Raw genomic sequence first — 27,685 nt, 5'->3', positions numbered from 1 at the left:
GGCTGCTGGTATGCTGCTTGGTCTCACAGCAAAGCCTGTCTTCCTGCTGCTCGCCAGCGCGTTGGCAGGAACTGAGCCCTGGGAGGAGGGCTGGGCCCCGGCTGCCACGCTGCACTGGAATGGTGTGCAAGAGGGTGACGCAGAAGAGGTTTGTCACGTTCAAAGCAGACACTGTTGCCTAAAAACCGCCAGTCAGGGCTCTGGCGCACTGCCTGTAGTTACTCACAGGGTGTTGCTCTTCCATGAACATCCTAATGCTGCTCCCAGCTCCTGTCAGCTGTACTGGGTGGCCTTACAGTGATAACGGTGGTCTGGCTTCTTGGGACATTAGCAACTGCGTTATCTTCAAGAGTATGAAGAAATGTACGTATGTATGCTTGTTGACTTAAAGATCTTTGAATGAACAAAGCTGAATGTTCCTGGTTTTGTAATGGCCCTGCAGCTCTGGCTTAATTAATGTCTGGAGTTCATGGAGGCGCTCCCAGGACTGTGAGAAATCATCTGGTCCTTCCCCACAGCCGCCAAGGGGCGGGACACTCGGGTACCCTGGATGCACCATCAGTTCAATTGTTACTGTCCTGCTCTGTGGCATCAGGTGGGCGGGCGAGGGTGCCTTGGACATGAACTCCACGATGGCAGCGTCGATGGCACTCCAGATGTTACTGACAGACATGTTCTTGCCCATGGTGCTCAAGCCTATGTAAATGTCTGGCCACCTGTAGCCAGAGGAGGGAATGCTGATATTAACACTAATGAGGTGGTTAGAAAAGAGCGGGTTAGGAATCAAAATGTTCCTAAAGCTGAAGATAGAAAAGTGGCAGGAGGTAAAACTTTTAAGTACAAGCAAAAGTCAAATCAGAACTAGAAGCCAGTAATGCTTTTTCTTTCCTTATCGAAACCAGGATGCTATTGAGAGCAGTTCTTCAGGCTGGCAGAAAGTCCCGGCAAAGCCCCAGTGCCAGTACTGCTCTTATGACTCTGTTTACACGTACTGTGTCACAGCACAAGGGTTGTTTGGCATCTGTGAGCTTACAGGTGCATTTTGTTGGCACAAAAGAGAAGAGCAGAGCTAAACTGAGAAATGCTATGCTATCAAAATAACTTACTATTGCCAGGCTAATTAAAAGCTGAATAATAACCATCTCTTGATAACAACCCTCAGCTAAGTGGAAACAAAAAAATGACTGAAATAAAATAGAAACCACCCTGCTAACAACTCATTCTGCTAGAATGTATCAAAGAGTCATAATTAAAGACAAAATACTGGACAAAATATTATTACAAAAGACTGTACAGCTAGAGGCTATTTCTTACCTAGCATCAACACAACTCTTTGTTCAAGTCTGGCTACAAAACCTACAAACGCTTCTAGCAGGGTGCGTACAAGCCTGGGAGGGCTGTGCAAGCGTATGCGAGGGCAGAGTGAGACAGTTTTTGGAAGACATCTAGGCAGGGGGTCTTGATCTGCTTGATCAAGAAAGAGCCCAGCTGAACACTCAGCTCTGACAAGAGTTTGCAGGACTTAGGAAAAAAAAAAAGGGGGTTTTTTACCTGCAAACTGACTAAACTTCCTAACGCCTCATTGCTATGCAGTAAGCAGACTCCTGTGCACTCCAGTGTCATGAACTGAACTCTGGGGGCTTGTTGTGGTACCTCTGTGCAAAGAGGCTGAAATGGAGTTGCAGAGTTGGGTTCCTTGTGACTTCAGCTGACCACACTCTTCTCATTTTCCGGCATTTCCTCGTGTTGCACGTTTCTTTCATAAGTTTGTCCCTCCTTGCCTCCTCTGACACCAGGAGTCAGGGTGGAGTGTGGTGTGTGTCCCAGCAGGGGCAGCTACAGCTGCGGGCCCACCAGGGCAGTGCTGCAGGGCTATAACCACACAGGCCGCGGGGCAGCCCCGCGAGTTCCTCCCTGCAGCCCTAGAGGGGCAGATTACCAGAGCAGCAGCTTCTCAGAAGCAGATCGACACCGGCCCTGCCCCTTCGGTAGCACAGGGAGCCTGGACCGTGTAGGGTTTCCACTGAACTCCCCTGCACTGTCCTTGTCATGAACCTGCCCTAAAAGAAGGGTTCCGCTGATGAACTGCTCTGTGGGGTGCTGTGCCCTTCTCTCGCTTAGAAATGGGCTGTTCTAGTAGAGACTGTGTGTCCTGGCTGGAAAGAGCACGGTGGAATGCCAGCCTTCTGCTAGTGTTGAGAAAAACTGATTTTAAAAAAAAAAGCCAAGAAAAGAACTTCAGTAGATAGAGCAAGTAATGAAATCTGCCTCAAGGAACAGGTGACTGCAAGGGTCTTAAGTGAAATGCTTTAATCCATAAAACACTATCTGATTGAAGCTTTTTAGAAAAGTATGTTATTGGGGAAAGGGCTGAGCTTTCTGGGGTTGGCCCCTGAGATGCAGGACACTGACAAGACTGTTTGCTTAGAGTAGCAATCGCCTGCTGCAGCACTGCAAGCTCTCTGAGCTTCTTGCCTCCCCTTAACAACAAACAAAGTTGTTTCTAATTAGCCTCTTTCCTGCCACTTAAAACCCTTTCTCCACTATTCTAGGAAGATGAAAAATTGTTTCTTTAAAACCTTCCCTAGATCTTACTTTTAAAATTGTCATGTTGATACAGCACTTAAGCCTCCTACAGTCCCAGGTGCCAGGAAGTGCTGCTTCACTAGAAAGGCTGAGAAAACAATCCCTTTCAGGTGGGAAGTGAGTCATCTCTTCAAACAAATCTGCTTATTTAAGCCCTAGTGCCCCCAGCACCTTTGTACTCCTCCTGAACTTTCTTGTAGGCCCTGAAGTGGAAAGACAAAGGTGGTGTTCCATTCTGAAAAGATGCTATCAGGAACTGGTAAGATCTTAAAGTTTTACTATAAAAAGGATGAGTAATGCCTGTCTTACCTTATTCCATGCCTTGTAAACACATCCACTGTGTTAAAAGAATCTTCTTCTACTCCCAGATAAAAGTCCATGAGGGATGGTGGAATCCACTCACAGTTATGAAGGCCTGGCTCTATTGGGACACGTGTGTACTTAATCCCATACTCCTCTAACACCTCTGCAAATACGTGCCTGACCTCTGTAAGTAAAAACAGAGTCATTTTAGTCAGGAACTAGATAACCAGATCATCATGTCCCCTGAACGCTGTTAGCACAGTGAGGTCTTTCCATGTTTAAGAAAATACAATCCCATTTGGCTTCTCTTCTGCTGAAATGGGTTTTCTTCATCTGGATGGGAATCCCCTTCTATACTGGAAGCATTACTCCCTCAGCGTCTGCTACAGGTGCCTTGTCTTCCCTTCAGTGCTGAGCATTTAGTCCAGCGACCCCTTCTAAGTTAGTGACTCAGGTCCTAGAGTGACTGCACTGTCGGGAACAAGTTCTTCATCAAGTCCCTGCACAGCCAGATTTGTTGCGAGGGTAAATTGCCAAGAGTGATGTCATCCAGAGGCAGGTGAGTGCTGGAGTGGGGAAATCTGTCTTTTTTTGCTCATTCAGTTTCTCATCTCTGCACGCAATGACCTTATTTGCAAAACAGGGACAAAAGATACTTGCCCACCTCTGTAAAGCAGTCTGAGACCTGCAGACAGAGATTGGCATGGAAACACAGCTGACAGGATGGAGTTCTCCTAGCACCTGAAAGAGCTACCAGCTTTCACAAGCTCAAACGTTCCTGTTTAAACTGGCCAGTCTGCTGCTGGCCCTGGCCTGCCTCCTTCAGTGTGTGCAGGAGCATGGAACTAGGAAGTTGAAGTGAATTACTGGTCCTTGGAGTAAAAGGTGTAACCTGGGTTATTTGTGCTGTTAATCCCCTTCTGCTGCTACGGGAAGATCCAGGTCACCAAGCAGCCAGTTTGGGCCCAGGTAGGACTGTCTCCCCAGGGCCCAGGTGGGAACATTCAAACTGTAATTGTAGAGCAAGTATTTTATGGTGAGGTTTACTGCCCAAACAGGGAGCCACAGCAAGAGGAGTCTCCTGTGAGCTGACTCTTACCTGCTTGGTGCTGGGAAGAAGAGGACTCCCCTCTTACCTGGGAGGACGTGAATGTGCTGGTGTCCATCCATGTGAGGAGGTAGGTGACCTGTCAGCTTATGGAACAGCTCCACCTGGGCCTTTAGCTCCTGCTTCACCTGCACAGCGGAGATGGGTCAGAGCAAGACCTGTCAGCAGGCTGAGGTCTGGAGTATGCAAGGGGGCTGCTGGAGACTTTGCTGGCCGGTACTCGGGACCTGGCCCTGGGAGGCACAAAGTGCCATGATGTATAAATGGACATGCAATGCTGCTGGGCTGCCCAGAACCCCCCCCAGGTGTGAGTCTCTTATGGTACTGGTTATGTGGATGGTGCTGATACTGGAATTTTCTAAAATACGTAGGATATTTGAATACTTATTTCCCTTTAACATTAATGGGGAAATGGGTGCTTATATCCCATAGGCAGTTTTGATCACATGAACATGTTCATCCTTATTCATGGGGCAAAACCAGCTATTTCCCTAGAGAACAAAAGCCTTTCACAAGGTGATGAAAAGCCTACTGCCTACTTAGCACTTCTCTGGCATCTTCCCTTTACTGATCTCTAGGTTCTTTGTAAATATCTGTTCCAGTGCCTCTTTTGCCCTTTCAGATAAGTAGTTAATAGGGCATTAGTGTCTGCAGGCACTGAAGCAGGGAGGAATGGGTTCTCAAAGGCTGTAGAGCCTTTGGCAGAATTAGGCCCAGGACCCAGAAAGGCAGCTCCAGCTGCCCAGGCAACAGAGTTGATATTCATCTCCAAGCTTACTCACAGTTGGGACCTGGGCGGGAACTTCAGCTGTTATGTGCTGGGGTAAGTGCAGGCTGAGCTATATAAGAAAGCAAGTGGCATGGCTGTATGTGGCTTTCTCCTACCTCTGACATATTCAGGAGACCTTTTGAAAGAGCTGTTCTGAATCCCATTTTCCCGTGGAAAAATCCATGTTGGTTGAGCAGAGAAGAGTTTGTCTTGAGCACCTTGCACACAGGAGAGCCCTCGGAGAGGTTGGCATGCAGGCCTATTGGGATATTATATCTGTAACAGGAATGAAATATCTGTTGAGCTTTGCGCCTCTACCGCCCTTACTGTGGCCAAAGGGACAGATGTCAGTGAAAGATCTAGACTGATCTAAAGAGTGGTGGTGTACTCATGGGAGTACATCTTTGATTCCCTGCTCCCCTAGAAAGGAAAGCAGATTGACGGTAACCAGAGCAGGATATCTCCTGGTAACGACCCTGTGCATTCTGCCACGGGCCAGTCTCTGAGTCTCCCCCAATTCTGTTGTCACCCTGACTCATGTGGAGAGGCAGCCACAAGGTATCTCAGGCTAAATGCTATAACTGCATTAAAATGCTACAGCTGCACTAAATGCTGTAACTGCATGCTACTAGTAACTGCCCTGCAGTCACTAGTGACTAATGGAGAAATCTGAACCTTGCAACCCTTTTCTAAAGCATTGCATTAGCCCTTGCTAGGTATTCCCTTGAGTTGTTTACCCCATTTAAAGATGCTACATTTATGAGACATTTGAGTTTTGCTTGTCAACTTCTAGAGCTGCCCTTAAGTAGAATCCAGCCATATAAAAACAGTGCCCAAGGCAGCCGTTATGTCAACAGCATAGGCTACAACTGTAAATACTGTCTGAGTTTAAGGGTTTCCTGGTCCAAGAGGATGCAGCTGAAATTGCCCGCAGTGTCCAGGTTTCTGTCTACTGGTGCAGATGATCACCCACCGAGTGACAAGGCTGAGCTGTACAAAGTAGCATCTCTGTAGCACAGAGGAAGGATTACTGCACCAAGGTCGGCAGTCTTAAGTGTGGAGCCTTGCTAAGGAATCACAAGGGTCCAACTTGTTAACCAGCTGCACTCCGAAACATTAAAAAAAAAAAAAAGAAACAAACTATGGAGCTAGAGTATCTGCAGAGCTCCTCCCAGCCACAGCGCTTTGCAGAGTGCTGGTGTTCCCTTCTTGGTCTGTGCTATGGATTCCCCTACAATAAAAACAGGACCTGTGAGTGCTCAGATCTGTGCTGAGTTTCATTAGCATTTCTGGAAATCTCAGAATCAGTGGCCAAAACGATGCTTTGAAATTTTTTCCAAGACAACCCCTGGCATCTGGCTGACCCAGTAAGTAAATGATGGAACAGCAATGTTCCTTCTGTGCTGCCCAGTCTGAGTCACGGTGCAGACTTAATTTCAAGGCAACAAGTCTGTGATGCTTTAAATTCTTCCTGGAGATTCTGCAGGGAGGTGATAAAACTGGGCCTGGTCTGTCCCTGTTACAGCCCTTGCACCACAAGAAGGAAAACAAACGCAATCTCCATTTAGGCCAAATGTGCAAAAAACAGATCTTCCCCTTCCGTCTGCTGCCCTGAAGCTGACTAGTGAAGCACCAGGTTACTGGGGACAGAAGGACTGTGGATGGATCAGACCAAGTCAGTCATTTAGCTCCCTCAGGTCCCAAGGCTTTGACCCTTGCAGGACTGAAAGTCCTTTTTTCCTGGCTCCTCCATGTCTTGTGCTCCAGGTGGATGGTGTAGTCTGTTGCTAGATACTGCTCCTCCTCAGAGACATACATGTTATGAGTGAAGTTGTACGGACAGCTCTGTGAAACAAAACGAGTCTGTGTCTTTCCAGTCCACTGTGTGATTAGGGAGCTTAAATGTTTGCTTGATGGAGCAAAACAGCTTGTGGAGAGAAAGGTCCTCTCTGGCTTTTCTGATTTGGTGATTTCTCTGCAGCACAGCCTGATGGCATAATTGATGATAAATGTTCATCTGGTTTTCATACAAGGGGCCTGAGCACGTGACATGTGCACACACACTGCTCGCTAATACAAGAACTGCAAGATGCTGTCATTGGGAGTGGGGTCCTTAAGCAGGCAGCTGATGGCAGAGCAGGAGGCAGCTACAGTGCGGGAGGGGTTCCCCTCCATTCTGTGTACCCTGCATGAGCTCAAAGGCAGAAGGGGGGGGGCTGTGGTTTTGTTTTGGTGGTGGGTTTGGGTTTTTGGTTTTTTTTCAGAAATCCACCCCTGATTCTTTATCATGTCTCTGGGAAGCTCTGACTGCATCAGCTGATAGCATTGTTTGTACCACAGCCACTGCTGTCTGCAAGAAAAAGGATTCATGTGTTACCATGAATCAGCAGATGGAAGACTTTTTGTTGAGCACTCTCCTTCTCATGTGTTGTGGGAGGGCAAGAAATGAACAGCTGAGCCTCTCAGTGTTGTCTCCCAGGGGCATTGAATGAACTACCTCCAATTGTGTGATGCCTCAAGTGCTGCGAGGGAAGCTATTTCCAGGAAAAGGCAAGCCCCTCCGACAGGTGTGGGACACCAAGGAGCCAAGCACTGCACTGCGTAACATTAGAGCAGCTCCTGCGCCTGAGCTGAAACCAGCCCCAGAGCTGGGGAATGTGCAGAATGTGGAAGTGCAGAGAGAGCTGGCCTTGTTCTCACTGTAAGGGGAGACTCCGACTGTAACATTAGAGCATGTTTCGGAGCTTTGGCTAACACCAGCTGAATATCTTAATAGTTTTCTCTTGGAGTTTGTCCTGGCTGGTTGACAGACTGTCCATGCTGAGGCATCTAAAGAGGAATCATTAGTGTTTAACAGCTCTGGGATACAGGCACTGAAACCAAAACTCAAAACGCAGCATGTGAGAAACTTGTTCAGAAATATTCATCTGTGGGAGATGCACAGAAGCAGGCATGCTGGGAAAGCTGTAAGGATATGGGAAGGAGGACAACGCAGCGGGCACAGCAGGGTTCTGCTGCTAGCTAGCGTTTTCCTGTACCTAAATATGTGTTTCCTCTGGATGCAATGAGCCAGATGATGCTCCTATTCAGCACCAAGTGTCCTGCTGCCTGGTATTCATTCCTAACAGTCCTGACACTGCATGAGTAGCTGAAGTCCTAATTGCAATTAGATGAAAACATGAGCAAAACTTAAAGCTTTATAGTAATCAGCTGGGCTGTACCTTAGGAGACAAGGCTCCAATCATGCTCTGTCTTTACCAGAGGCTTGAGCTTTAAGACTGAACCAGCAGGCTTTTTTCCCCACTGACTACTACCCACACTGGACTAATTCTTGCTCCCAAGTGCCTCTCATGACTAAAATGTAGCTTCTGCAACCAGAGAGCAACACCAAGGCATGCTATTATGTAAAATAGGTGGGGAGAAAAGTCAAGTTATGGGAATATCCTGGCAGGGCTCCTTTTTCAGAGGGCAGATTATTGTTTCTGCTACAGGAACATACTTTATAGTTGCCCGCATCTTTTCAAAGACTGTAAATTATCTGCTGTTTTATTGGCTGAAATATCGAAGCAGAGACAAACAGCTCCAGCAGCTTACATAGCATGTGATGCCACACTGGGAACAGAGCTGAGCTGTTGTGGGTTTGGCCTCATACCTACTCCTCTGCCTAAGCCCTTGTCCTTCACAGACAGGACAGGGTGAGCTCTGCTGATCACTGCCAGTAAACTGCTAATTGCTCCACCAAAGATTCAAAGTAAAAGGGCTGGCATTGAGCTTCAAGCAATGGTTTAGTTTCTGCAATAAAAGTACTGCAGTAACAGCTACTGTTGCCAACACAAAATGATGCTGAGGATCTCTAAACTCATTTTGGTGGTTGTTTTAAGCAGCCATGACCATTCCACAATCTGTTTTGAGAAGCCCACATCTAGGTGTTTTGCAAGTCTGTCCCACTGCCCTGGAGAATGCACAGATGTGAAGCAGGATTTAGTACAAGGATTCCGTTCACTCCTGATAAAGCCAAAGGACAGTGTTTACAAATGCGTGCTCCTATAGCATAAGCAGCATTAGACCGGGCTGTCTGTGTGCTTGTTGAGAGGAGGTTCAGGCCAGTAGCTTCTGCAGCCACTAGGGTTAGTCCATTCCGAGAAAGCTGGCTGTTAAAGCCAGCCTGGTTCTTGTGGTTCTCTGCTCAGGATTCGCTGTAGAGGTGGGGGGAGGGACAAAAGCAGGGGGGAGGGAGAAGGGTGTACAACAAATGCTACAAGTGGCAACAGGAATTCAGTCTGGAAAGATTCCTGAGTCAACAAACAAGCCCAGCCCAGTTACCAAATAGAGAGAGGAAATACAATCAGCTAAACTGCTTCCTTTTCAAGTAGTTGCTTGTTTTGCCACACGAGTGCTCTGAACAAATGTCTCTGCTGAGGCAATGGGCTTTTGTGCAGTTGCAATCCCTGTTCATTCATATCCTTAGCAGTAAAGGGCCCCTGGAGACGGTTACTATACTGAGTCACTCTTTCATGTGCCCAGCAGCTTTGCACATTTCTGAGCTTGGTGGATGAGTAACATCCTGGATCCTGCCTGGCCAGAGTGTGGACTCTGTGCAGTCCCTGTGTTCCTGGGAACAGTTGCAGTGGGAATTATGTGATTCTCTGAGCCCGGTTCCAGTTGCCTTGCTGAAGGCTGCACGCTCTGGCACAAGCATGGCACTTACCCTTTTTCTTGATGGGTAAACAGATCCCACCTTCAACATCCTGCTTGTATCCTTATCCAGGGGGGAAATTACTGGTTCCTCAAGTTTCAGCACAAGTGTGACGCAATTAAGAGCCTCATGTAAATATCTGTATCTAGGCATCCTGCTTCAGTAAACATCCAAGTGTCCAAAGACAGAGAAAGCCAGGCTGTGCTTTGTGTGAACAAGTGCACCTCTTAGTTTCTCCATGCTGATATTTTCATACTTTTTTTTTTCTCCCCCTCACCACTTTCACCCTTCAGCAAACTGTACATCTGTCTTTCATCAACTAGCAACTTGTCTTGCTCCATTACTGCTAAGGACTTATTCCTGCTGGATGAACACTCCAAAGCCTCTGCAGTGTTAAGAACTGGTACTGTAACATAGCTTAGGGACGTGACTTTCTTTTTAATTACATCTTTGTATCAACTGAAGCTCCTCTGTCCATGACCGTACGTCAGCAAAAAGTACTGCTGCCAGTAAAGTTAATATGATCGGGGATTCTAGTTTGAAGTCTCAGGTTGAGCCCCACCCCCAATCCAAACACAGTTCAGCAGTGGAACTGTCTGCCTTGTGATTCACAGTCAGATAAAAGGGTGATAAGCAAGCATGAGAGACTTCTAGATTAGTCAGATGTTGACTGGGAGGGTCAGAATTAAGTCACAATTTACACACACATTTTGCAATTAGTGTTGATGGGAAAGGAAATGAAAACATAGACAGCAACTAAATGTGGTTTTGTTAGATTCTTCTGTTAAATGTACCCAGATGTTGTGGGGGCTTCAGCTTTTGGGTAGCCGATGTTCAACATTTAAACTGCAAAAAAACCCAGGAAGACTGAGGTCGTGTTCTAAAATACATCACTCTTCATCAAGTATTTGAATATAATCATCTGGAAAAGGGTCCTAATACTCAGTCACAATTGAGCTCGTTGATAAAAGGGAGCGAAAATATGGTGGCAAACAAACAATGTTAGGTCCCTCTATATCTGCTATCTCCATATTTCTAAGGAAAAAATTAAGGGACCTATTTATTTCAAGTAACAAAATAACCTTTCCAATCTCTGAAAAAGGGTCTGGAATAAGCACCAGGAAGACTGACTTCAATGTGGGGCTTGATAAGTAGAAAATCAAGATTATATTATATGGATAGCCAGGAAGTCACAGTCAGTCTATGTCCCATAAAGAGAAATTTTTTTTAGTTACTGAAAAAAACCCTGCAATGGAACTCTCTTCTCCCACTTGCTGTTCTGGTTATGTACTGCTGTAGCAGTTGCTATCAATAGGTCTGTCTGGCGATGAATCAGGCCTCTGCTGAAACTTCTCTTGTGCCTGAAGTGAGTGGGTCCCTCCTTTTATCCCAGTTGTGACAGTGATTGAGAAAAGCCTAAGATCCAGAACCTAGATGTTAGGGAAGGTGTATTATTTACTGCCTGTTTCTGGTGTTTTGCAATTAGTTTTTTAGAACTGGTACAAAGACCTGCTGACTACCATCACATTTCTGCCAAGGCTTCTAATCAAAACACACGACAACAGATGGTATACCCAGAAGACTACAGAATTATGGTGAAAATGAAGGGAAGAATGAAATTCCAGAGAAACTGTGTTCCTTTCTGAAGGATGCTGAGTCCTAACATTTCGGGGCAGCATGAGGTGCTTGAGAAGGACTATCCTGAAAAAAAGTTGTCTTGTCACTAATTAGCTCTGCCTGTGTCCAATTAACTGAAGACAATGTGAGGAGAGAGAGCTCAAGATCTGCAGTGACGAGCAACCATGTCATAGACAGTTAATCAAGAAGCACACAGATAATTTCCACAAGCCATAGAAACAGTTGAGCCCTCTGACAATTCCGGCACCATGTGTGCAAAAGACCAAATCCCACAACACTGGAATGCACCACACGAAAGAACAAGCTACTTGCTTCAAGCCTCTTCTCTCAGCTGGTGATAGATCCTGCCTCCCTGCTTACACCACTGTCTAGTCAAGGCTGAAATGTCTTCTATGGAGTTAAGCATATATGCATGTGTATATATATAGTTCTTGCTTAGTTGAGTGTCTGGGGGGGGAAGACAAACATGGGGAGAAAAAAACAGGGCAGACTTTCATTCCATAAAACACAAAATGTTGCAAAGCCTCAACATTCACAGTAGGATGGGAGAAAACAACAAGCAGGAGAAAGAGGGAGAAACAATGGCAAGGCAGTCAAGCAACAGTGATACTTTCCCACTTTTACACCACAAGATGAGGATTCAATGACATTTCTAGTAAGTCTGACCTATTAGATATCTGTGTCAAAAAAGTGTTTGCATGAACCTTTGCAATAGAGGAATAAATGTATCAGGGGTGACACAGAGTTTGTGTACATGCACAGGTGCCAATTTAGTGCATGTGTACTAGCAGCACCTGAAATAGAACTTGCATTAGAAGATGACAACCCCTTTTCCCCAAACCTCTAAATGCTTCCCCCATGAGTGGTAGGGCTGAATACAGCTGCAGAGAGTTACACAAATGAGGAATTGCAGAACGTGGGCTGTTGTCCTTCAGTGCTGACAGATGTTCCCAAAGTCACCCTGCTTATATTCTCAGAAATAGATTTAAATCCATTTAATTTACATTTACAATTCAAAACTACCCCCCCAGAAAATAAAATTGTAGCAGCAGGTTGCAGCTTCTGCTGTCACCTACCCTCCAACCTGGCTTTTCACATCAGCTGTCAGCACAAGTGTCACGACCTGGATTCAAAGATGCTTTTTAAACCTCTGATTACATGGCCTACTTTCTGGCTATGGAAATGAGGCCAGGTGGATTCTATATTTAAAAGCCTGCTAAAGACCATGGCTAAAATAGCTGACAATATTACCAGAGTACTGGGGCTTAAAGGGTTTCATGGCGCCTCTGTGTCTGAAAGAAGTGCTGGCTTTTATCTGCTTGTTTTACATTTCATTTGTTTCATTTACTAACAGGATTTAAGACATCTCAAGTGTTCTGTCCTTCTGACTCTTCCCTTATCATCCCAGAGGCAGTTCCTCTCTCAGTGTTTCTGTGTAGTCTCTAACCTTTCTAACAGAAGACCAGTTTGCCACTAATGCTACACCCTGCCTTTCCTGCACCACCCAACACCAAAGAAGATACAGCCTGCAAAGAATTTCCAAGTACCCCTAAAATCACAGACAAAATAGGGAGAGATGCTCAAGAAGAAAAAGGACAGCATGACTCACATGAAACTGTCCCCTGCAGCAGCTATATTTGAAGCACAAGATCTCAGTTCTTCTAGTACCAGTATAGCTCTTTTCCTTTTCTGCTTTCCTAAATTATTTCTCAACCCTGCTGCTCTCTCTTTCAGAACACTCCTTCCAAGTCCCTGACCACACTGGAGCTGAAGCATTAGCTGGATTTTACCTTCTAAATACAAGTAATACTTCCTATTAAAGGATTTGCTGAGCTAGTCCATGACATATAGCATTTGATCTGCTACGGAGCCAACTGTGCCAGCAACCTCTGAAAAGCTCATGAAGGAGTAAAGGTGGTAGGTACAAAGCAGATAAAAATTATTGCCCCTCTCTTTATGTATGCAGTTTTTACAAATGGATTTATCAAGCCTAGAATTAATAAAAATATGGAAGTATTTTTTTTAAAGGTTTCTGACATGGAAAAATCAGGTTTTCCACTGCCTAAATTTATAAATTAGCCCTCATGGAATCATACCTTTCCCCAATTCTACAATGAACCTGGCTGACCCTGTGTCCAGCCTGTCTGAAATGCATCAAATTAAATGAGATTTAAAAATTTGTGCTTTTATGCTCTAATAGTTTTAGGGGTAGCAGCTTGGCCTGGGTATATAGTGTGGACTTTCATTCTGATAGTGCATCTTTTAGAACTGTGGGAAAAAGGAAGTCCAACAAAACCAAATGCTACTAGTCAAATTGTGAAAGTGACTTTCTATCCCGAGGGAAAAAGGGTGCAGTGCAATGGCTAATACCAGAGAAACAGCCATTATGGGCATGGTTGGCAGGTCACTGGTTTTACTAAGAAGTCTTAATAAATATGCCTGGAAACCAGTTTTCTTATACCAGCCTGGGCTATGATACAGTGTTTATACTGGGGCTACAAAATACTGAATTTTACAAGCTTGGCTTTCCATGGATAGCCTGCGGAGGCTGCCCACAAAGGAGCTAAAGAAAGTAGCTTACCTCCTTGCCAGCTTGGCTGCATCTGCTGCAGCACTTCCGTTGACTAGAAGGGACACATTAGACACCGCACCAGCCAGGAAACAGTCCACGATGCCTTGGTTCCTCCGAGGACAATAGCCAAAGTCATCTCCAGTTACTATTAGCTTCACCTGAAGCATCCTTAGAGGTCATCCCTAGAAAAAAGTAAAGGAGGGAAAATCGGATCAATCAGCAGTCTGCAGATCACAGACAAACAGGAAAAGACAGGCTCAACAGGGGCAAACCCAGCCGTGACTCAGCCCCTGACTAACTCCTCATGCTCCACCTCAGCCTGCCGCTGTCTCGCAGCTTGCACAGTAGCCGGATTTGCGCGTGGCCGCCTGGCTCACACTACACCTGCCTGCTCCTGCAGTGAGGGCACCAGAGCCTGCCTTTCTTTGCGGGAGCAAAACCCTGCTTGCTCTTTGTACTGTTGTAGATGAGCAAAAGGTCAGGGACTTCGTGGGCTGATCTAATCGGCTGAGGGTGCGTCAGGGGTTCAAATTCCTTTCGCCGCTGCGCGCCCCCGCCAGCGGTGCCCGGTCCAAGGGCACCAGTGTGAAGCACCCGCGGCAGCCCCGGGTGCTGCCACCGCTCCCCGGTCCCACCCAGCGCGGCCACCCTCCCTCTCCGGAGGGAGGCGCGGTCCGTAGCGCGGCAGACCCGTGTCCCCGGGGACAACCGGAAAGGAGCGGCTCAGGCGTGCCCTCCCGCTGCGACGGGAGCAGAGGGGGCCCCGCCAGCCCCCCTCACCCCAGGGCGGTGCGTACCTCCGCTCCTGCCCGCTCCCGTGCCCAGGGCCGCCGCCAGGTGTGGGCGGTTGCGGCCGCCTCCGCCCCGGGGGCGGACGCTGGCCCCGGCGGCGGAGCTCTGCCCGCGCCGCTCCGCCGCGCATCCCCCGCTCCCCGGGTGCTGCCGAGCAGCCCTAGCCGGGAGCTCACCCGCCGCAGCGCCCGGCGTCTCTGCAGTGCTGCGAGCACCGGGCGGCCGCGCCGCCCCACCGGCGTCCCCTGGCGGCCGCGGCTTGCAGCGCCCCTGGCCCGGCAGGCCGAGCCAGGCTGCTGCCGGTCCCGGCGAGGCTGCCGGAGGCCAGGCCGGAGCGCCAGGGAAGGGCCTCGGGCACGCCGCCACGGGGCAGGCGCTTTGCTGTGCTGCCCGTGCTTGCTGCTCTAAGCGGCACAAGGACGGGGCTTTTCTGCGCCAGGCTCTCGAGAGGAGGCTCGTACCCGCAGCTGCTGGTGGGATAAGCAAGTCAGTTCATGCTCTTTGGTTGCTTCAGTGCAAAACTAATCATCCCAACAATGCCACGAATACATAATCCCTCAATCCGTGACCTCCATAGTAGCTATTTGCTTCGTTTTGCCATGCCTTGTTTTGCTGGCAGCGTGAACTCAGGTGAGTTTAGAGCTGCAGCTCAGTAACTAACCCCGGTCAGCAAGTCCCTGCAGCTCTTAATGAGGGGCTGGGGAAGGGCAGGGAGAAGACAAGAGAGCTCCAGGAAGAGCAACTTCCAACATGCTGTCGTTCAGTGCTGGATGTGAGCCCGTTTTCCATCAGGCTGCATGTAAAAATCCTATTTGTCCTGACGTTGAACTGCTGCTTTTTCTTACCACAAAAAAGCTATCCTCGATCTACCAGAATGAAAGTGAAAGCACTGAGTAGCTTAGAAACGTTGAGTGGGAGATATCATCAGCCTGTGTTTTTCATCTGTTGAAGGAGAAGATGAAGTTCTAGCAAAGTAGAATACACTCCTTCTTGGTCTGTAATATTATTCCAAAATATTCACACACTCCTCCTATTGCAGGAGAAACAACAAACTGATGTTTGGGGCAGGCAGAGAGCAACAATTCAGAAAGTGCTGGGGTAACATGTCCATGGATTCAGGGTAGCTGTCCTGGTGGTTGCTGTTAATCTGTCATAGGAAGCAGGCATCACACTGTGGCTGAGACCCTTGCATGGATGATGGTGATTTCCATGTCTGAACCCGTGCCAGCATGGAGGTAAGAGGGCTGGGGAAGAGAAGGAACAGCTGTCAGGCCAAGCACGGACTTCTTGGAGGAGCAGCTGGGGTGAAAAAGGCTTCAAGGGTTGTTTCTATGGGAATAGACTGACCATCCTGCTGCTTAATTCATAGCTAAGACAAAGTCATTTGGGCTAACTTAGCTCTCTCTCATTGCAACCACAATCCTGTTCTCCATTCTGGGCAGTCCTTGCGTAAAGATACCAGAGTCTCCAGGTGTTCTATCTTTCTGCAGAATTTAATTCCTAAAAGACAGCCAATGTACCCAAGCCCCACAGTCAAGGTAATGATGTACAGGCACAACCAGAGACAGACTGTCCTTCTCAGCAAAGGAAGAACCAGCAGTTTGCGGAGACAAAGCAGCACAGTGGAGGGAATTCCGCTGCTTCCACACCCAGAGCTGCGGTGTGAAACACCTGTATGTGAGGGCATGAACACCTGTGTAGCCAGTGGTTCTCCATGTCTGTTTCCTCACAAGGAATTTGGAATCAGTGAACTGAGGTATGTTGCACCCCTGTTGATCTTTAGGCTCTCATCGACTGCAGTCCACGTAGCAAACTGCTACAGAACTTTGGAAGGGGGATGCTTCTGCCTCCCACCTCAGATGACTCTGCAGCAGTAAAAATGTTTCCATTAGTCTGAGAGCACTTTGCAGGGGCAGCTAAGATTTGGATGACTGTTTGTATTTTGATGCTTTGAAGGAAACAAATAAAAGTAGAATGGGTGATAGCAATGTTATTCATGGAAGAATTTGGTTCCTAGGCTGTGCTCTCCCTATAGGCCCTGAAATGGGCAGCATGGACACTTGTGCTGGATCTAGAGTGGACATCAGCTGTCTGTCACTTTCTAGAGCTTACTCTTCCCTGGCACGTAAATGAACACTAACTACAGGCAATTGCAGTGAGAGCTGGAGACAGCCTTCTGCACCCCTGGTGACTCCTTTCTCATTGAAAAATTATATGGAACGAAATTCCAAACAAATCATGCTAAAATACTGTAGAGAACTTTCTAAATCTTCATTCTAGCAATTCCTGTGAGCATTTCCATCATTTAGTAGTTATATGCTTCTGTTACAGAAAAGTTTTTGATGCTCTGTAAGGGTTCCCAGTGCCCTTGGTATTTCAGAGTGCATATTTGTGCAACTGCTACTTCCTTCCCCTTCTGGGAGATGAACCTCACAGCCTGCCCACATTCCCCCAAGGCTTCACTTGCTGATGAGGGCTATTATTAAAACAGATGAAATCAGCAAAACTCTGAAGTAATGTCATGAATCAAAAATGAGTACCTCCTGCCTTTGCCAGTACAAACTCTGGGGTTTTCTACCTCTTTCTAGTACTGTCAATGCTGCTTGCCTCTGCACAGGTGAGAGGCACTACATAAGAATCTTAGCCAAAGCTTGGCTTCTCAGCCTTCTTAAGCTTAGTATGTGTTTAATGCTATTAATGGTAACATCCTTCTTAAACACTGAATGCAGTTCCTGGAGGCTTTTCTTTTCTGATTTCATTCCTGTTTATCCACCTCTGCTTCCCATGACTGGAAGCAAACACTCCTCAGCAAGCAAATCTTGCCACTGTGCCACATCCCCCTCAGATCCCAGTACAATGTTTCCTCTGCAGACTGTGTACCCCAGCTGGCTGCCAAAATAGCCCTTGCAGCCAACCCATCATAGTCCAAAGGAAAGTCTCTTACAAATTCAACCTGGAACTGAAAGGCAAGGCAGGCTTCCTCTGGCTAGTCCCTCCTCATCAATGAAGACATGAATGAGAATATTGGCCAGTATTTCTGGTGGAGCTGCATAAGCCAGGACATGTACTAAGCACAGGCTGCATCTTCCAGATTAACTAAAACAAAACACAGCCCTGCTTTATCTTAGTCACAGAAGCCAGCGAGAGCTCTCTCCATCCTCAAGTGCTTCACTGGTTTAGAGCTTGAATACCTTTCTCTGAACTTCGAGTTATTGAGTAGCAGATTTAGAGGTTTCCTGTATTTCACAAAAGCATTTCCTAACAATTAATGCTTCCAACAAGACATTTGTTGACATGCTGACATAAAAAATGTATTTTCTTTTTCTTGTTCCCTTGGCTGCAGTGAGTTAGTTCTTTTGGGATTACAATGGTAGCACAGTGGGACTTGGTTTGTCTTTTCCTTGCATGAAATTTTGTTGAAAATGTGAATTGTAAAAGACGTTTGAATGAGACAAAGTAAAATCCATCTTTCAAATGGAAGCATGTTAACATTTTCTCCTATTTCCCAGCCTCAAAGATTTACAAAATCTTGGAAGTTCAGTGGCTTCTGCAGAAAGGCTTAAATTAAAGCCTTTTCATCCCTCTACTGAAGCTGATTTACAGAGGAAACAAGACATTTGTGTTCATGCTGTCGGCACCCATCTCAGTCTCCTCTTAGCAGCAGGATACCTTGGCCAATTCCAATCTTCTTTGCAGCAGAGATGGAGGTCCTGCAACAAGCCAATGCAGGATGCAGCTCTGAGGCTGCAGTCCCCAAAATGATCTATAGCCCAGGTACAAAACTGGCTGGTCAGTTGGCCAGGGAAGGAGATGGAGGGCACTCCAGTGAGCTGTAGCACAGAAAGGAAAAGGAGTGGACTTTTGTAGAGGTTGAGGTAGGTGACATGCAAGAGTGGTTTAGAAGCATGTGTTCATGAGCTGTAATTTTCAGCATGTGAGCTGTGTGAACCCGAATAGAAGTGGAGAAATGTAACTATGAGGAGAGCTGCACTACAAGTGCCCGAATTTCCTAAAATTCACAGACATGACCAGCCTTGGAGGAGACAGAAATGCATGTTTACTCAGTCTTTCAGGAAACTTCTGTGTTGTCTGGGGCCAGGGCAGGGGTGAGGGTGTAGGACAGTGCTCTGAGGGCACAGGACCCAGGGTGAGGGTGGAGAACTGCGCCCATCAGGTTACGAGACTCGGTGTGGGGCACAGCTCGCTGGTCGGTGCCCGTGCCCCCTCTGGGGGAGCCTGTCCTGTCGCGGTGCTGCGCCTGCCCGCACTACAACTCCCAGCGTGCCGCGCGGCGGAGGCGACCATAGCGCTTGCGCAGTACCTGCTCCCTCCCAGATAGAAGGCGCGGTGCTCTATGAGTAAGAGGGAGCCAGGCACGTGGGCGCCATTTTGTGGCGAGGGAGAGGTTTTCTCTTCTAGGCTAGCTGGCAGTAACTGTAAAGAGAAGCCTGAAGAAGAGCAGCATGTTCCCTTTACCCTCCCCACCCGGCTGCCGAGCAGTCCTTTAACTGTGTGGGCTCCCCTGTCAACGTGGGTGTGTTTGACAGTGACTTGAGAGTGTCTCCCCTGGAGGGCTGGGCCTGACCTCACAGAAGGAGGTGCAGCTGTAGGGCAAAGTAGTGGCACTTCTGCTCCCTTTTGCTACCGCACCCAGCTTGCAAGGTGACTGGAAAGAGCAGTTCATGGGCAAATCTAGGTGTGCTCAATGGCAGGGCATGCCAGATGGATTGGCTGCCCAAATCCCAAAGAGGGAGAGGATTTGGCGGATGGGTTTGGCCCAGAGGTAGCTCTTCTAAACCCTGGGCACAAGTGCTGCTACCTGAGGTGAAAGCAGCCAAGAGCAATTGCTCCAAACTGATTATAACCTTAATCATATAATGCTGGAACCACACACCAAAACCCTGTGGTTAGTCCCCTTACTTGTAACTTGTGAACTATTCCATATAACAGCGTCCTCCATCTTGCATCAAAAAAGGTTGAAAACCACAAATTCTAAGGTACATCTGTTAAGAGTCCAGAGACTTCCCTGCACACCATGTAAGACTAGGTGGTATACCTGTCATATTCTCCCTTTTTCTGAAATCATCTGAATTTACACCAGTACAAAATAAGGTCCATACCTGACAAGGTGCATCGTGCTCGCAAGGTGGCAGACAGTAAAAAGCAAAATTTGCCATCATGACCTTATTATTAACTTGATACTTGCATTAAATTATGACATACTGTTAAAGTACCAAACTCAAATCCTCCCTGATGCAGATAGCAGGCCTCCAGTCTTCAGTAAGACTATATATTGCCCATTGATCGTACAAATGATAGCCAGGGAGAACTACGTATTTTATCAGACATTGAAGAAGAGACTGCTGCAGATACTTGCGTTTTCCTTGTCATCTCAAAAGAGTACCTTCTACAAAGGAGCTACTGTTACCAATGAGAACATTGGAAACTCCTCGACAACATTACTACACATGTAAATTAATCTGGCAGATCACTTACAGCAATTGTGTTGTCTCGCAACATCACTGAAAGCACCTGGAAAATCTCAGCTGATTGAATGGAAATGGATGATAATTCTTTTGGAGCTCTGAGGGGAGATCCCATCTTCTTGAAAGACTAGCATCAGTCAGGAGAGTAGTTGAGAGATGCTGACAGTTTTACCAGACACAGATTGCCAGGACTCTGCAGAACTTTCAAGGAAGTCCTCTCTTCCTCAAAAACTAGAAACAGAAGACAGCAATAAAAAAATCAACAACTCTTCTCTCCCAGATGAAAAATTTTTAAATTCAAATAGGTATATGTTAATACTTCTTTTTGTCAAATGTCTTCGGCTTCTTTACTTACTCTGTTTATTCTCACATTATGTTTACAGCTACTGAATGCAAAAACCTGAATAGCTGATTTTGGATCTCTAGTCCTTAAACAACTTGGGCTAAGTGATAAGAAACTGTGTAATTCTATAAATTTTTGGCAAGACATCTTTTCTGTTATTTCAATTTCTCCCTGGGTGACAACATTTTACTGTTATTACTACTGTTTATTATTTGTATTGTCCTTAGAGGTCACAGTTAGAAGAGCTCTGTTGCAAGGCATGCCAATGGATACAAATGTTTGATCTGAAGTGAGGTTTATAACTATCAGTTCATCAGTGTGGGGTGGAAGGAGGAGACAGAAAGAACCACAGAATGTTTACAGGCCTGATTCTCTACTGTTACTCCCTTGATTTCAGTACAGTTCATCCTTACTGATATCAGAGAAAGGACCAGATGCAGAGAAATGTAAATGGAAGAGCTCATGTGGACTTATTTTTGCATCGGGTACTAATATTTTCAGAACTGTGCCCTATCTATTTTGCCTAAGGTTAGTGACCGTCTGAGAAAGAATCCAGGTGATGTTACGGCAGTGTTCATAAATCAAGAACTGTCTTGATTTGGGTCAAAGATGCACCACTGCTTTTTGAGGTGTAGATCAAGCCCAGAAGCTGTCCGCTATGCTACCTTAGTTGTCAGTGGCTGCTTTTGACAGGCAAAGCAAACAGAAAGCTTAAAATATGTTTAACAAAGGCCAGTATAAAAAGAAGGAAAATCCTTTTCTATAATATGTTGCTTTGGGCTAGCATACACCCTCTGAAATTTTCTTGTGCCACAGATTGCTCATTCCTGTATGCTAAAAGCATTTGGCACTGCCAAATCCACTAAAACCTGTTTTTCAGGAAGGGCCAAGTTATGCCTACAGGTGCACCTGGGTAGAAATGGTAGGCATTTTCAAAATCCTTGAAAATCAAGTGTGCACAAGGACTGCAGGGTTAAGTGATTGAAGGCAGAAGGCATTCTAGTTATGTTTTACACTCTCCCAAAAAATGTTGAATTATTTTGTTAGTGTGCATAAACAAGAATCATAATGAGATTCCTATCAAAAAAGCTGATGTTTCCATTACCAATGTGCACCATCACATAATTTCTGAGGCAAATTTACCTGTAGCTTACAGCAGTCTACTAGAAACAATAGTGGGCCCTGTAGCAATGAGGTGGCTGTTAATTGCCACGGGTGTTTGGCATTGATGAGGTTCTTTGCTGGCAACCGTTCTAACCCAATTATGTTTCTAAAGTAGGACTGAAAAGCATTGTAGGGAGCACCATGTAAATGGCACTAAATGCACTGACACTGAGCGACCTCCCAGAAAGATAGACAGGTGCCAGCTAAAGCCCCATATGATTGATTTTCCACGGCTAAAATGGTAACCACAGACATCTGGCTTTGCCCCATTTATAACAGCAGCAAATGCAAGCTGTTGTCTTAGAACAGCAAGGCTTCTTAGAACGACATAGAAATATGGCATTTGATTATCAATGGGTGATCTTTTGCTTTTCTGTGCGCAAACATTTAGACTTCCAGCACTAGGAAATGAGTTTTTAGTCCTCAGAAAAACACACTGAGTCTGTGTGTATGTACATGTGCAGTTGTGTGACTGAGTTTAGCACTCAGGCTTGTTTTAATGCAGGCCTGACATTTAAGTCAGAGATTTTCTTAGATGTATGTATAGCTATATAAAATGGGCCAAAGCCAGCATAAAAAAACCTAACCATTCAATTGAGTGGCATCACATGGGTAGGAAAAAGCCTCACAGATCCAGGACTGGTGGAAGAGAGAGAAAGTCAGCTGAGCATCTTATGATGTTTCCGCTAGCTAGCAACACTAATGTGCTTTCTAAATCATCCTATAATAGAAAGTGCAGTGTTACAGCTCTTTGCTGTTGCACACACAGAATACCGTTGTTACAAGCACTTAAGTCCCAAGGCAGGTGGCATTTTACGTGTTTCCTTGCTGCTAAGAAGGTCAAAAGCTTTTGCTCTGTTAAATTACTTTGTATTCCTGGGAGTGTTACACAAGACTTACACCAGACTGTCTGTGATGTGATGTATCAGTCAATCCAATGAGCAATTTCAGAGGCAAAAACTCATGGACCACGTAAGAGTTCCTGTGCCCTTTGTCCATGGTTGTTTCCTATTGATAAAGGAGACTTTGTTTTGGGGGGGTGTGGAATTTTAGTCTGCAAAACTATGCAATGAAGGACAATTTGTATGTTAACTTATGCAGCTGTCTTTTGATACAGACTAGAGCTTAATAATAGAATCTTTCACAGAGTCTTTGGGTTGGAAGGGACCTTTAAAGGTCAGCTAGTCCAACCCCAATACATTAATATATTATCTCTTTTTGTTAGAAGAACTTCACAAGAGATAGAATCACAGGTGAACTTCCAGATCCAAAAGCAAAGATGTGGTCACTATCATTGTTAGTTCTTCTTTGTATGTATTTATGCCCTGTCATCAAAAGCTCTAATATCATCCAGAAATGACTGGACCAGTGGTGTATTGTCATGCAAGACAGATCACTACCATGAAGTTCCTTTGTTTTTCAACATTGTATTACATTTGTGTTTAAATCCCCAAAATGGGAACATAATTTACACAACTCTAGGAGTCAAAACTACAGGGAGGAAGAGACCTAAGTGTGCCACCTGCCAGCTCTGAACTAGAAGTGGCCTAAATGCAACAGCATGGGCTGATCGACCAATTTGTGCCCATTCCAGCTCCCTGAGGCTGTATGTAGACCATTACCCATACCTGAGGTGGTAACCTTAGAGCTGGTGTATGTCTGAAAGTGCTCTCAATGTGAAGACATTTGTTCATCCCAGACTCTGATAACAGTTGATTTACCAGTCCGACTTGCAGCATATTTTCTCCCAAAGCCCTTAACAGTCAGTCAGATTGACCTGGCTAGTATTTTTCTTACAACCCAAACCACACATTAGAATTGAGAAGGCTGCTGCAACAAACCTGGCCTGCTCTCTTCCACCATAAACCAATTTTCAGCAAGAGCAAACTCCCAGTGAGAGAAGCACAAGGATTCCTGTCGGGGCTGCCGCGGGGGCACTCAGGGTTACAGCCCGCTGGACGGCCCGGCAGCCGGGGGTGACAATATTCCGGGCTCGGGTGAAAGGCACCCGGAGAGTGGAGGCACTGCGGGCCTCGCTGGGTGCTGGCCCGGCCGAGAGTCCGTCACAAGGGCCGCAGGCCCAACGCAGCTCCGGGATCCGCCTGAGGCGTCGCTGAGGTAAAAGCGTCGCGGCCCTCCCTCGAGTCCTTTTCTGGGAGGTGCCACGCCGCTTGCTCTGATTGGTAATTTTTTTACCTTGGCCCAATGAGCTCCTCCTGCTGTAGGGTTCCCGGCGGTGAGGTCACTGAGCCGTAGCCCAATGCGAGAGAGAGGCCGAGCAGAGGGCGGGCGGGGATTGGCCGGCTGCGGCACTGGCGCGGGACGATTGGCTGGGCCCGCGGAGGGAGTGCGGAAGGCGGTGGAGGGGCGGTGGTACCGGCTGGGCTGCGGCGCGATGCGGGGCGGCTGCCGCCTCTTCCCGCTCCTGCTTTTGGCGCTGCTGCGCGGGCTGTGTCACGGCAGGGAACCGGCGCCGAGCGCTGTTACCTGCGGCTCGGTGCTGAAGCTGCTCAACACGCGCCACAGCGTGCGGCTCCACTCGCACGAGGTCAAGTACGGCTCCGGTGAGCAGGGTCGGGCCGGGGGGCGCCGCGCTGAGGGGCCGGGGGCTGAGAAATGGCGGGCGGGGAGCCGTGAGGGGGGCTGACAAATGGCGGGAACTGAGAAGCGCTGGAAGCACAGGCAGTGAGAGGGGCAGGAAAATGGCGGGGGAACAGACTGCGATAGGGGGCAGGGAAGTGGCTGTGAGGGGGGCAAGGAAGTGGCGGGGGGGGACAGGCGATGAGGGGAGCAGGGAATTGGCAGCGAAATGGCGGGGGGGGCGGGCAGTGGCGGGTGGCAGTGAACGAGGAAGAGGTTAGAGGTTGCTGAGGTTCGTGTCCCTGGTGCAGAGGGAGCAGCAGGCCGGGGTGGGGTTGGGTTCGCTGGAGAACAGGCAGCCCGACGGGGAGAGGAGGATGCTGAGGCCTGGGGTACAGGAGGACTGTACTGCGGTCCGTGGATCCTGGAGTGGGGATGTGACGGGGATGCTTTGCCCTCATCCCTGAGATGAGCCCTGTTCTGTATCTTTCTGTACCTTTCCAGGGTCTATTCTGGCAACAAGGGTGCTAGTTTGTTTGGGGACCCAAAGAAACTTGGTAATATTTTTGAGAAAGGCAGGACGGTGTGAATAATATCCATCATGGATCAGATTTTCTTTTCATGTGTTCACCATGAACTTTGACAGTTTGCATCTACTAACACATAATGTGTTTAGCTTCTTCAATCTGAAAGATTATTTGATACCTGCATTCCCATTGAAGTCATAAATGGACTCTGAGAATTAAACATCTGTTAAACATGAAGGCATGAAAACATTAAAGCAAATTTCTCCAGTTCTTTCAGGACTTTTTGAACTGAGGAAGTAGGTTAAATCTCCTGCCATTTAATTCTATTCAAACAGGAAGTGGGCAACAGTCAGTGACAGGAGTTGAAGCTTCAGATGATGCTAACAGTTACTGGCGGATTCGTGGAAAGAACGATGGCAGTTGCCAGCGCGGGACACCGGTGAAATGCGGGCAAGCTATACGACTTACCCATGTTAACACAGGAAAAAATTTACATACTCATCACTTCCCATCACCACTCTCCAATAACCAAGTAAGTTGTTTTAAATCTTAAGCGTTTGTATAAATAGTGCATGCTATTGACAATAGTCTCTTCAGTTTCTCATATTTTTGAACAATCAGGCTTGGGTACTAGCTGCCAGAAACAGTGTGGCTATGCATATCCCGAGTTTTTAAAAACTTATATATGTTTTTACTTGTTTTTCCGCATCTTGGAATACTGTATTTAAGTTCTTGACAGAGGTAAAATTTAATATGTACCTGTATTGGTATTTCACAGTAGTTTTAACAAATCTGCTTTTTTTTTTTTTTTTTATTTTTTATTCTGCACCATTGCTGCTGGGAAGATTGTTCTGAAAAGTTTAGCACTTCCAGGGCGTAGGAGGCTGGGCACCTCCCTCAACATTGTGAAGGTTGCTCTAGAGCAAGGCAACTAATCATGTGTTGTAGTGCTAGGCATTCCTACATCCAAGTGACTTGGTGATCCAATCTATTAGTCTCAGTCATCGTCTCGCTATCCCTGTTTTAGTTCACTATTCTTATTTACCTGTCCTCCTCCCACAAGAAAAATGAATCTGCTCTCGCAATCGTATTTATTTATCATTTTTTACATATGTAGAAGAGTGTAATTTCTAACTGTAATTAGGTCCCAGTCTTGTACTTGAAGAAATGCTTCTCCAAGATTGAAAATCTCTCTTAAAATAAATAAAGCAAACTCGTTGGAAGTTTATTATTAGTAGTCATTTTAGTTTTCCTTCAGGCTATGTAGATAGGTCATTACATTCAAAGCTGAAAACCTGACTCTGTAAAAACAGTCTGTCTTTTACCATGAGTAAAGTGGCTGAAACAGTAAGTTCCAGTTTTGTGTAGGGTATCTAGATGATCTGGTTATTAAAAGAAGTGATGGAAAAATAGCATTTCAGAATAATTATTTAAAGAACAGATTGACTCTAAAACCTTCCGCCAGTTTTCATTTGTCAGTTTAGACAATTTGAATAACATTGTCATTAATGTAAAAATGTTTAGTAACTGTCATTGTGTTTCTTTGTTTTTGCTATGTGTTTGCACAGTATCTAAGCAAAAAGAAAGTTTGCATGACTTCCCAGAGATTGCAGGACTGTGAATTTGACATTACTGAAGTATGGTGTAGTTATGAACACAAACTTTTATTTCATGTTCTTAACAGAAGTTGGATTTTCAATTAGTATTTTATCTTTCACACTTTTTGGACTACATAAACTTGAATTAACATGGCCGTAAAATTTTAGGTTGCTAGGTACAAACTATTGCAGTTCTAATTTCAAGTTGTTCATCACTTCAAGTTATCAGATTTTTAAGAATTAAAGGCTCCCTGGAGTCCTAAACAGTTGGTGCCTAGCCTATCAGGTTTCTGCAAACACTTGGAATTTTTGTTGGTGCATAATGAAATGTAATCTCTAACTTCTGTTTTAGCAGGAATTCATTTGCTTTAATGGTGGTCTTTATGTTTTTAAAGAGCTATTCATCTGTCTATCTGAAGAAAGAGTGTGAACCAGAATAATTGTTGACCCAATTGTAAGCTTGATATATAATTAAGTAAAAAAGGAATATGATTATTTAATAAGCTAAATTATTGTGATGTTGTGGTAAAAACATATGCTGAAAAAAACCTGTTGCAATGGTAACAATGAAGATGGTCATACTACAAAATTAAATGTCTGCAGTGACAAACTTTTTTGAGTGGGAAAATTTGCATCAGCATTATTGTTTCTTTTGAATTTTTTCTCAGAAGGATTGTTCTGATCTGTGTGCTTAAGTCCTGTTTCATTTCATTTGTAGTGTATATTAGGGTTTGTTGGCATTTTTTGCTCAGATTACATGTTGGAGTTTGTTGGTGTTTTGTGATCGGATTGTAGCGATAGAAAGTTACTGCTTCTGGATTTGATAACTTGACAAAGCAATGCAACAATGCTTTTTCTTTCCTCTCCCTCCTTGCCTTTACACTCTGCTGACTTTGTGGTTGATATTTTTGTGTGTGTATTGGAGGTATTTGTTTACATTTTCACTTCAGGAAGTTTGTGTCTCTAACAGGAAGTAAGTGCCTTTGGTGATGATGGCGAAGGAGATGACCTCGATATATGGATTGTGCAATGCAGTGGGACTTACTGGGAGCGGGAGGATGCAGTGCGCTTCAAGCACGTAGGAACTGAGGTGTTCCTTTCAATAACAGGGGAACAGTATGGCCATCCCATTAGAGGCCAGCGGGAAGTTCATGGCATGCCTACTGCTAATCATCACAACTATTGGAAAGCAATGGAAGGAGTCTTCATCAAACCCAGTATGGACCCTGCAAAACATGATGAGCTGTGAATTGACAGAGGATCCAAAATGCTTCAGCTTACTCCAGTGTTCGGAGATGCTTATCTTTGGTCTCTTATAAGTCCCGCCTTGCCTAAGTGACTGACTTTCTGTATTACTGAAGGGCATTAGTTCATTCTAGGAATGCAGCACTTCTGTGGGGAATGGCATCTGCCAGGTTCAGCCATTGAAATTTATTTGGTGAAATCCTCTCTGAACTTTCAAGCTTAATTGATGAAACTGGTTCATACCTCTGTTAGTTTTCGTTGTCGTTTGTTTTGCTTGT

General features: G+C 46.0%; 3 protein-coding genes across 3 annotated transcripts in view; 1 reads left to right on the top strand and 2 right to left on the bottom strand.

Annotated features, from left to right (window-relative positions):
- HIC2 (HIC ZBTB transcriptional repressor 2) overlaps nt 1-27,685 on the bottom strand; it is a 202,296-nt gene that overhangs the window by 148,855 nt on the left and 25,756 nt on the right. The window lies entirely within an intron of this gene.
- On the bottom strand, nt 97-13,839 carry YDJC (YdjC chitooligosaccharide deacetylase homolog; the record flags this gene model as incomplete). Its single annotated transcript, XM_082007695.1, has 5 exons — nt 97-749; nt 2,896-3,073; nt 4,026-4,125; nt 4,883-5,042; nt 13,682-13,839. 5 exons carry the CDS (start codon nt 13,837-13,839, stop codon nt 386-388), a joined length of 960 nt encoding a protein of 319 aa, XP_081863821.1. The 3' UTR covers nt 97-385.
- Nucleotides 23,726-27,411, top strand: SDF2L1 (stromal cell derived factor 2 like 1; the record flags this gene model as incomplete). The annotated part of the gene is made up of 3 exons (XM_082007696.1): nt 23,726-24,021; nt 24,900-25,096; nt 27,133-27,411. Exons 1-3 carry the CDS (start codon nt 23,853-23,855, stop codon nt 27,409-27,411), a joined length of 645 nt encoding a protein of 214 aa, XP_081863822.1. The 5' UTR covers nt 23,726-23,852.

This window comes from Phaethon aethereus, assembly GCF_964289735.1.
Source record: "Phaethon aethereus genome assembly, chromosome: 17".
Taxonomy (NCBI): Eukaryota; Metazoa; Chordata; class Aves; order Phaethontiformes; family Phaethontidae; genus Phaethon; species Phaethon aethereus.
This window is presented reverse-complemented; position numbering and strand designations above follow the sequence as displayed.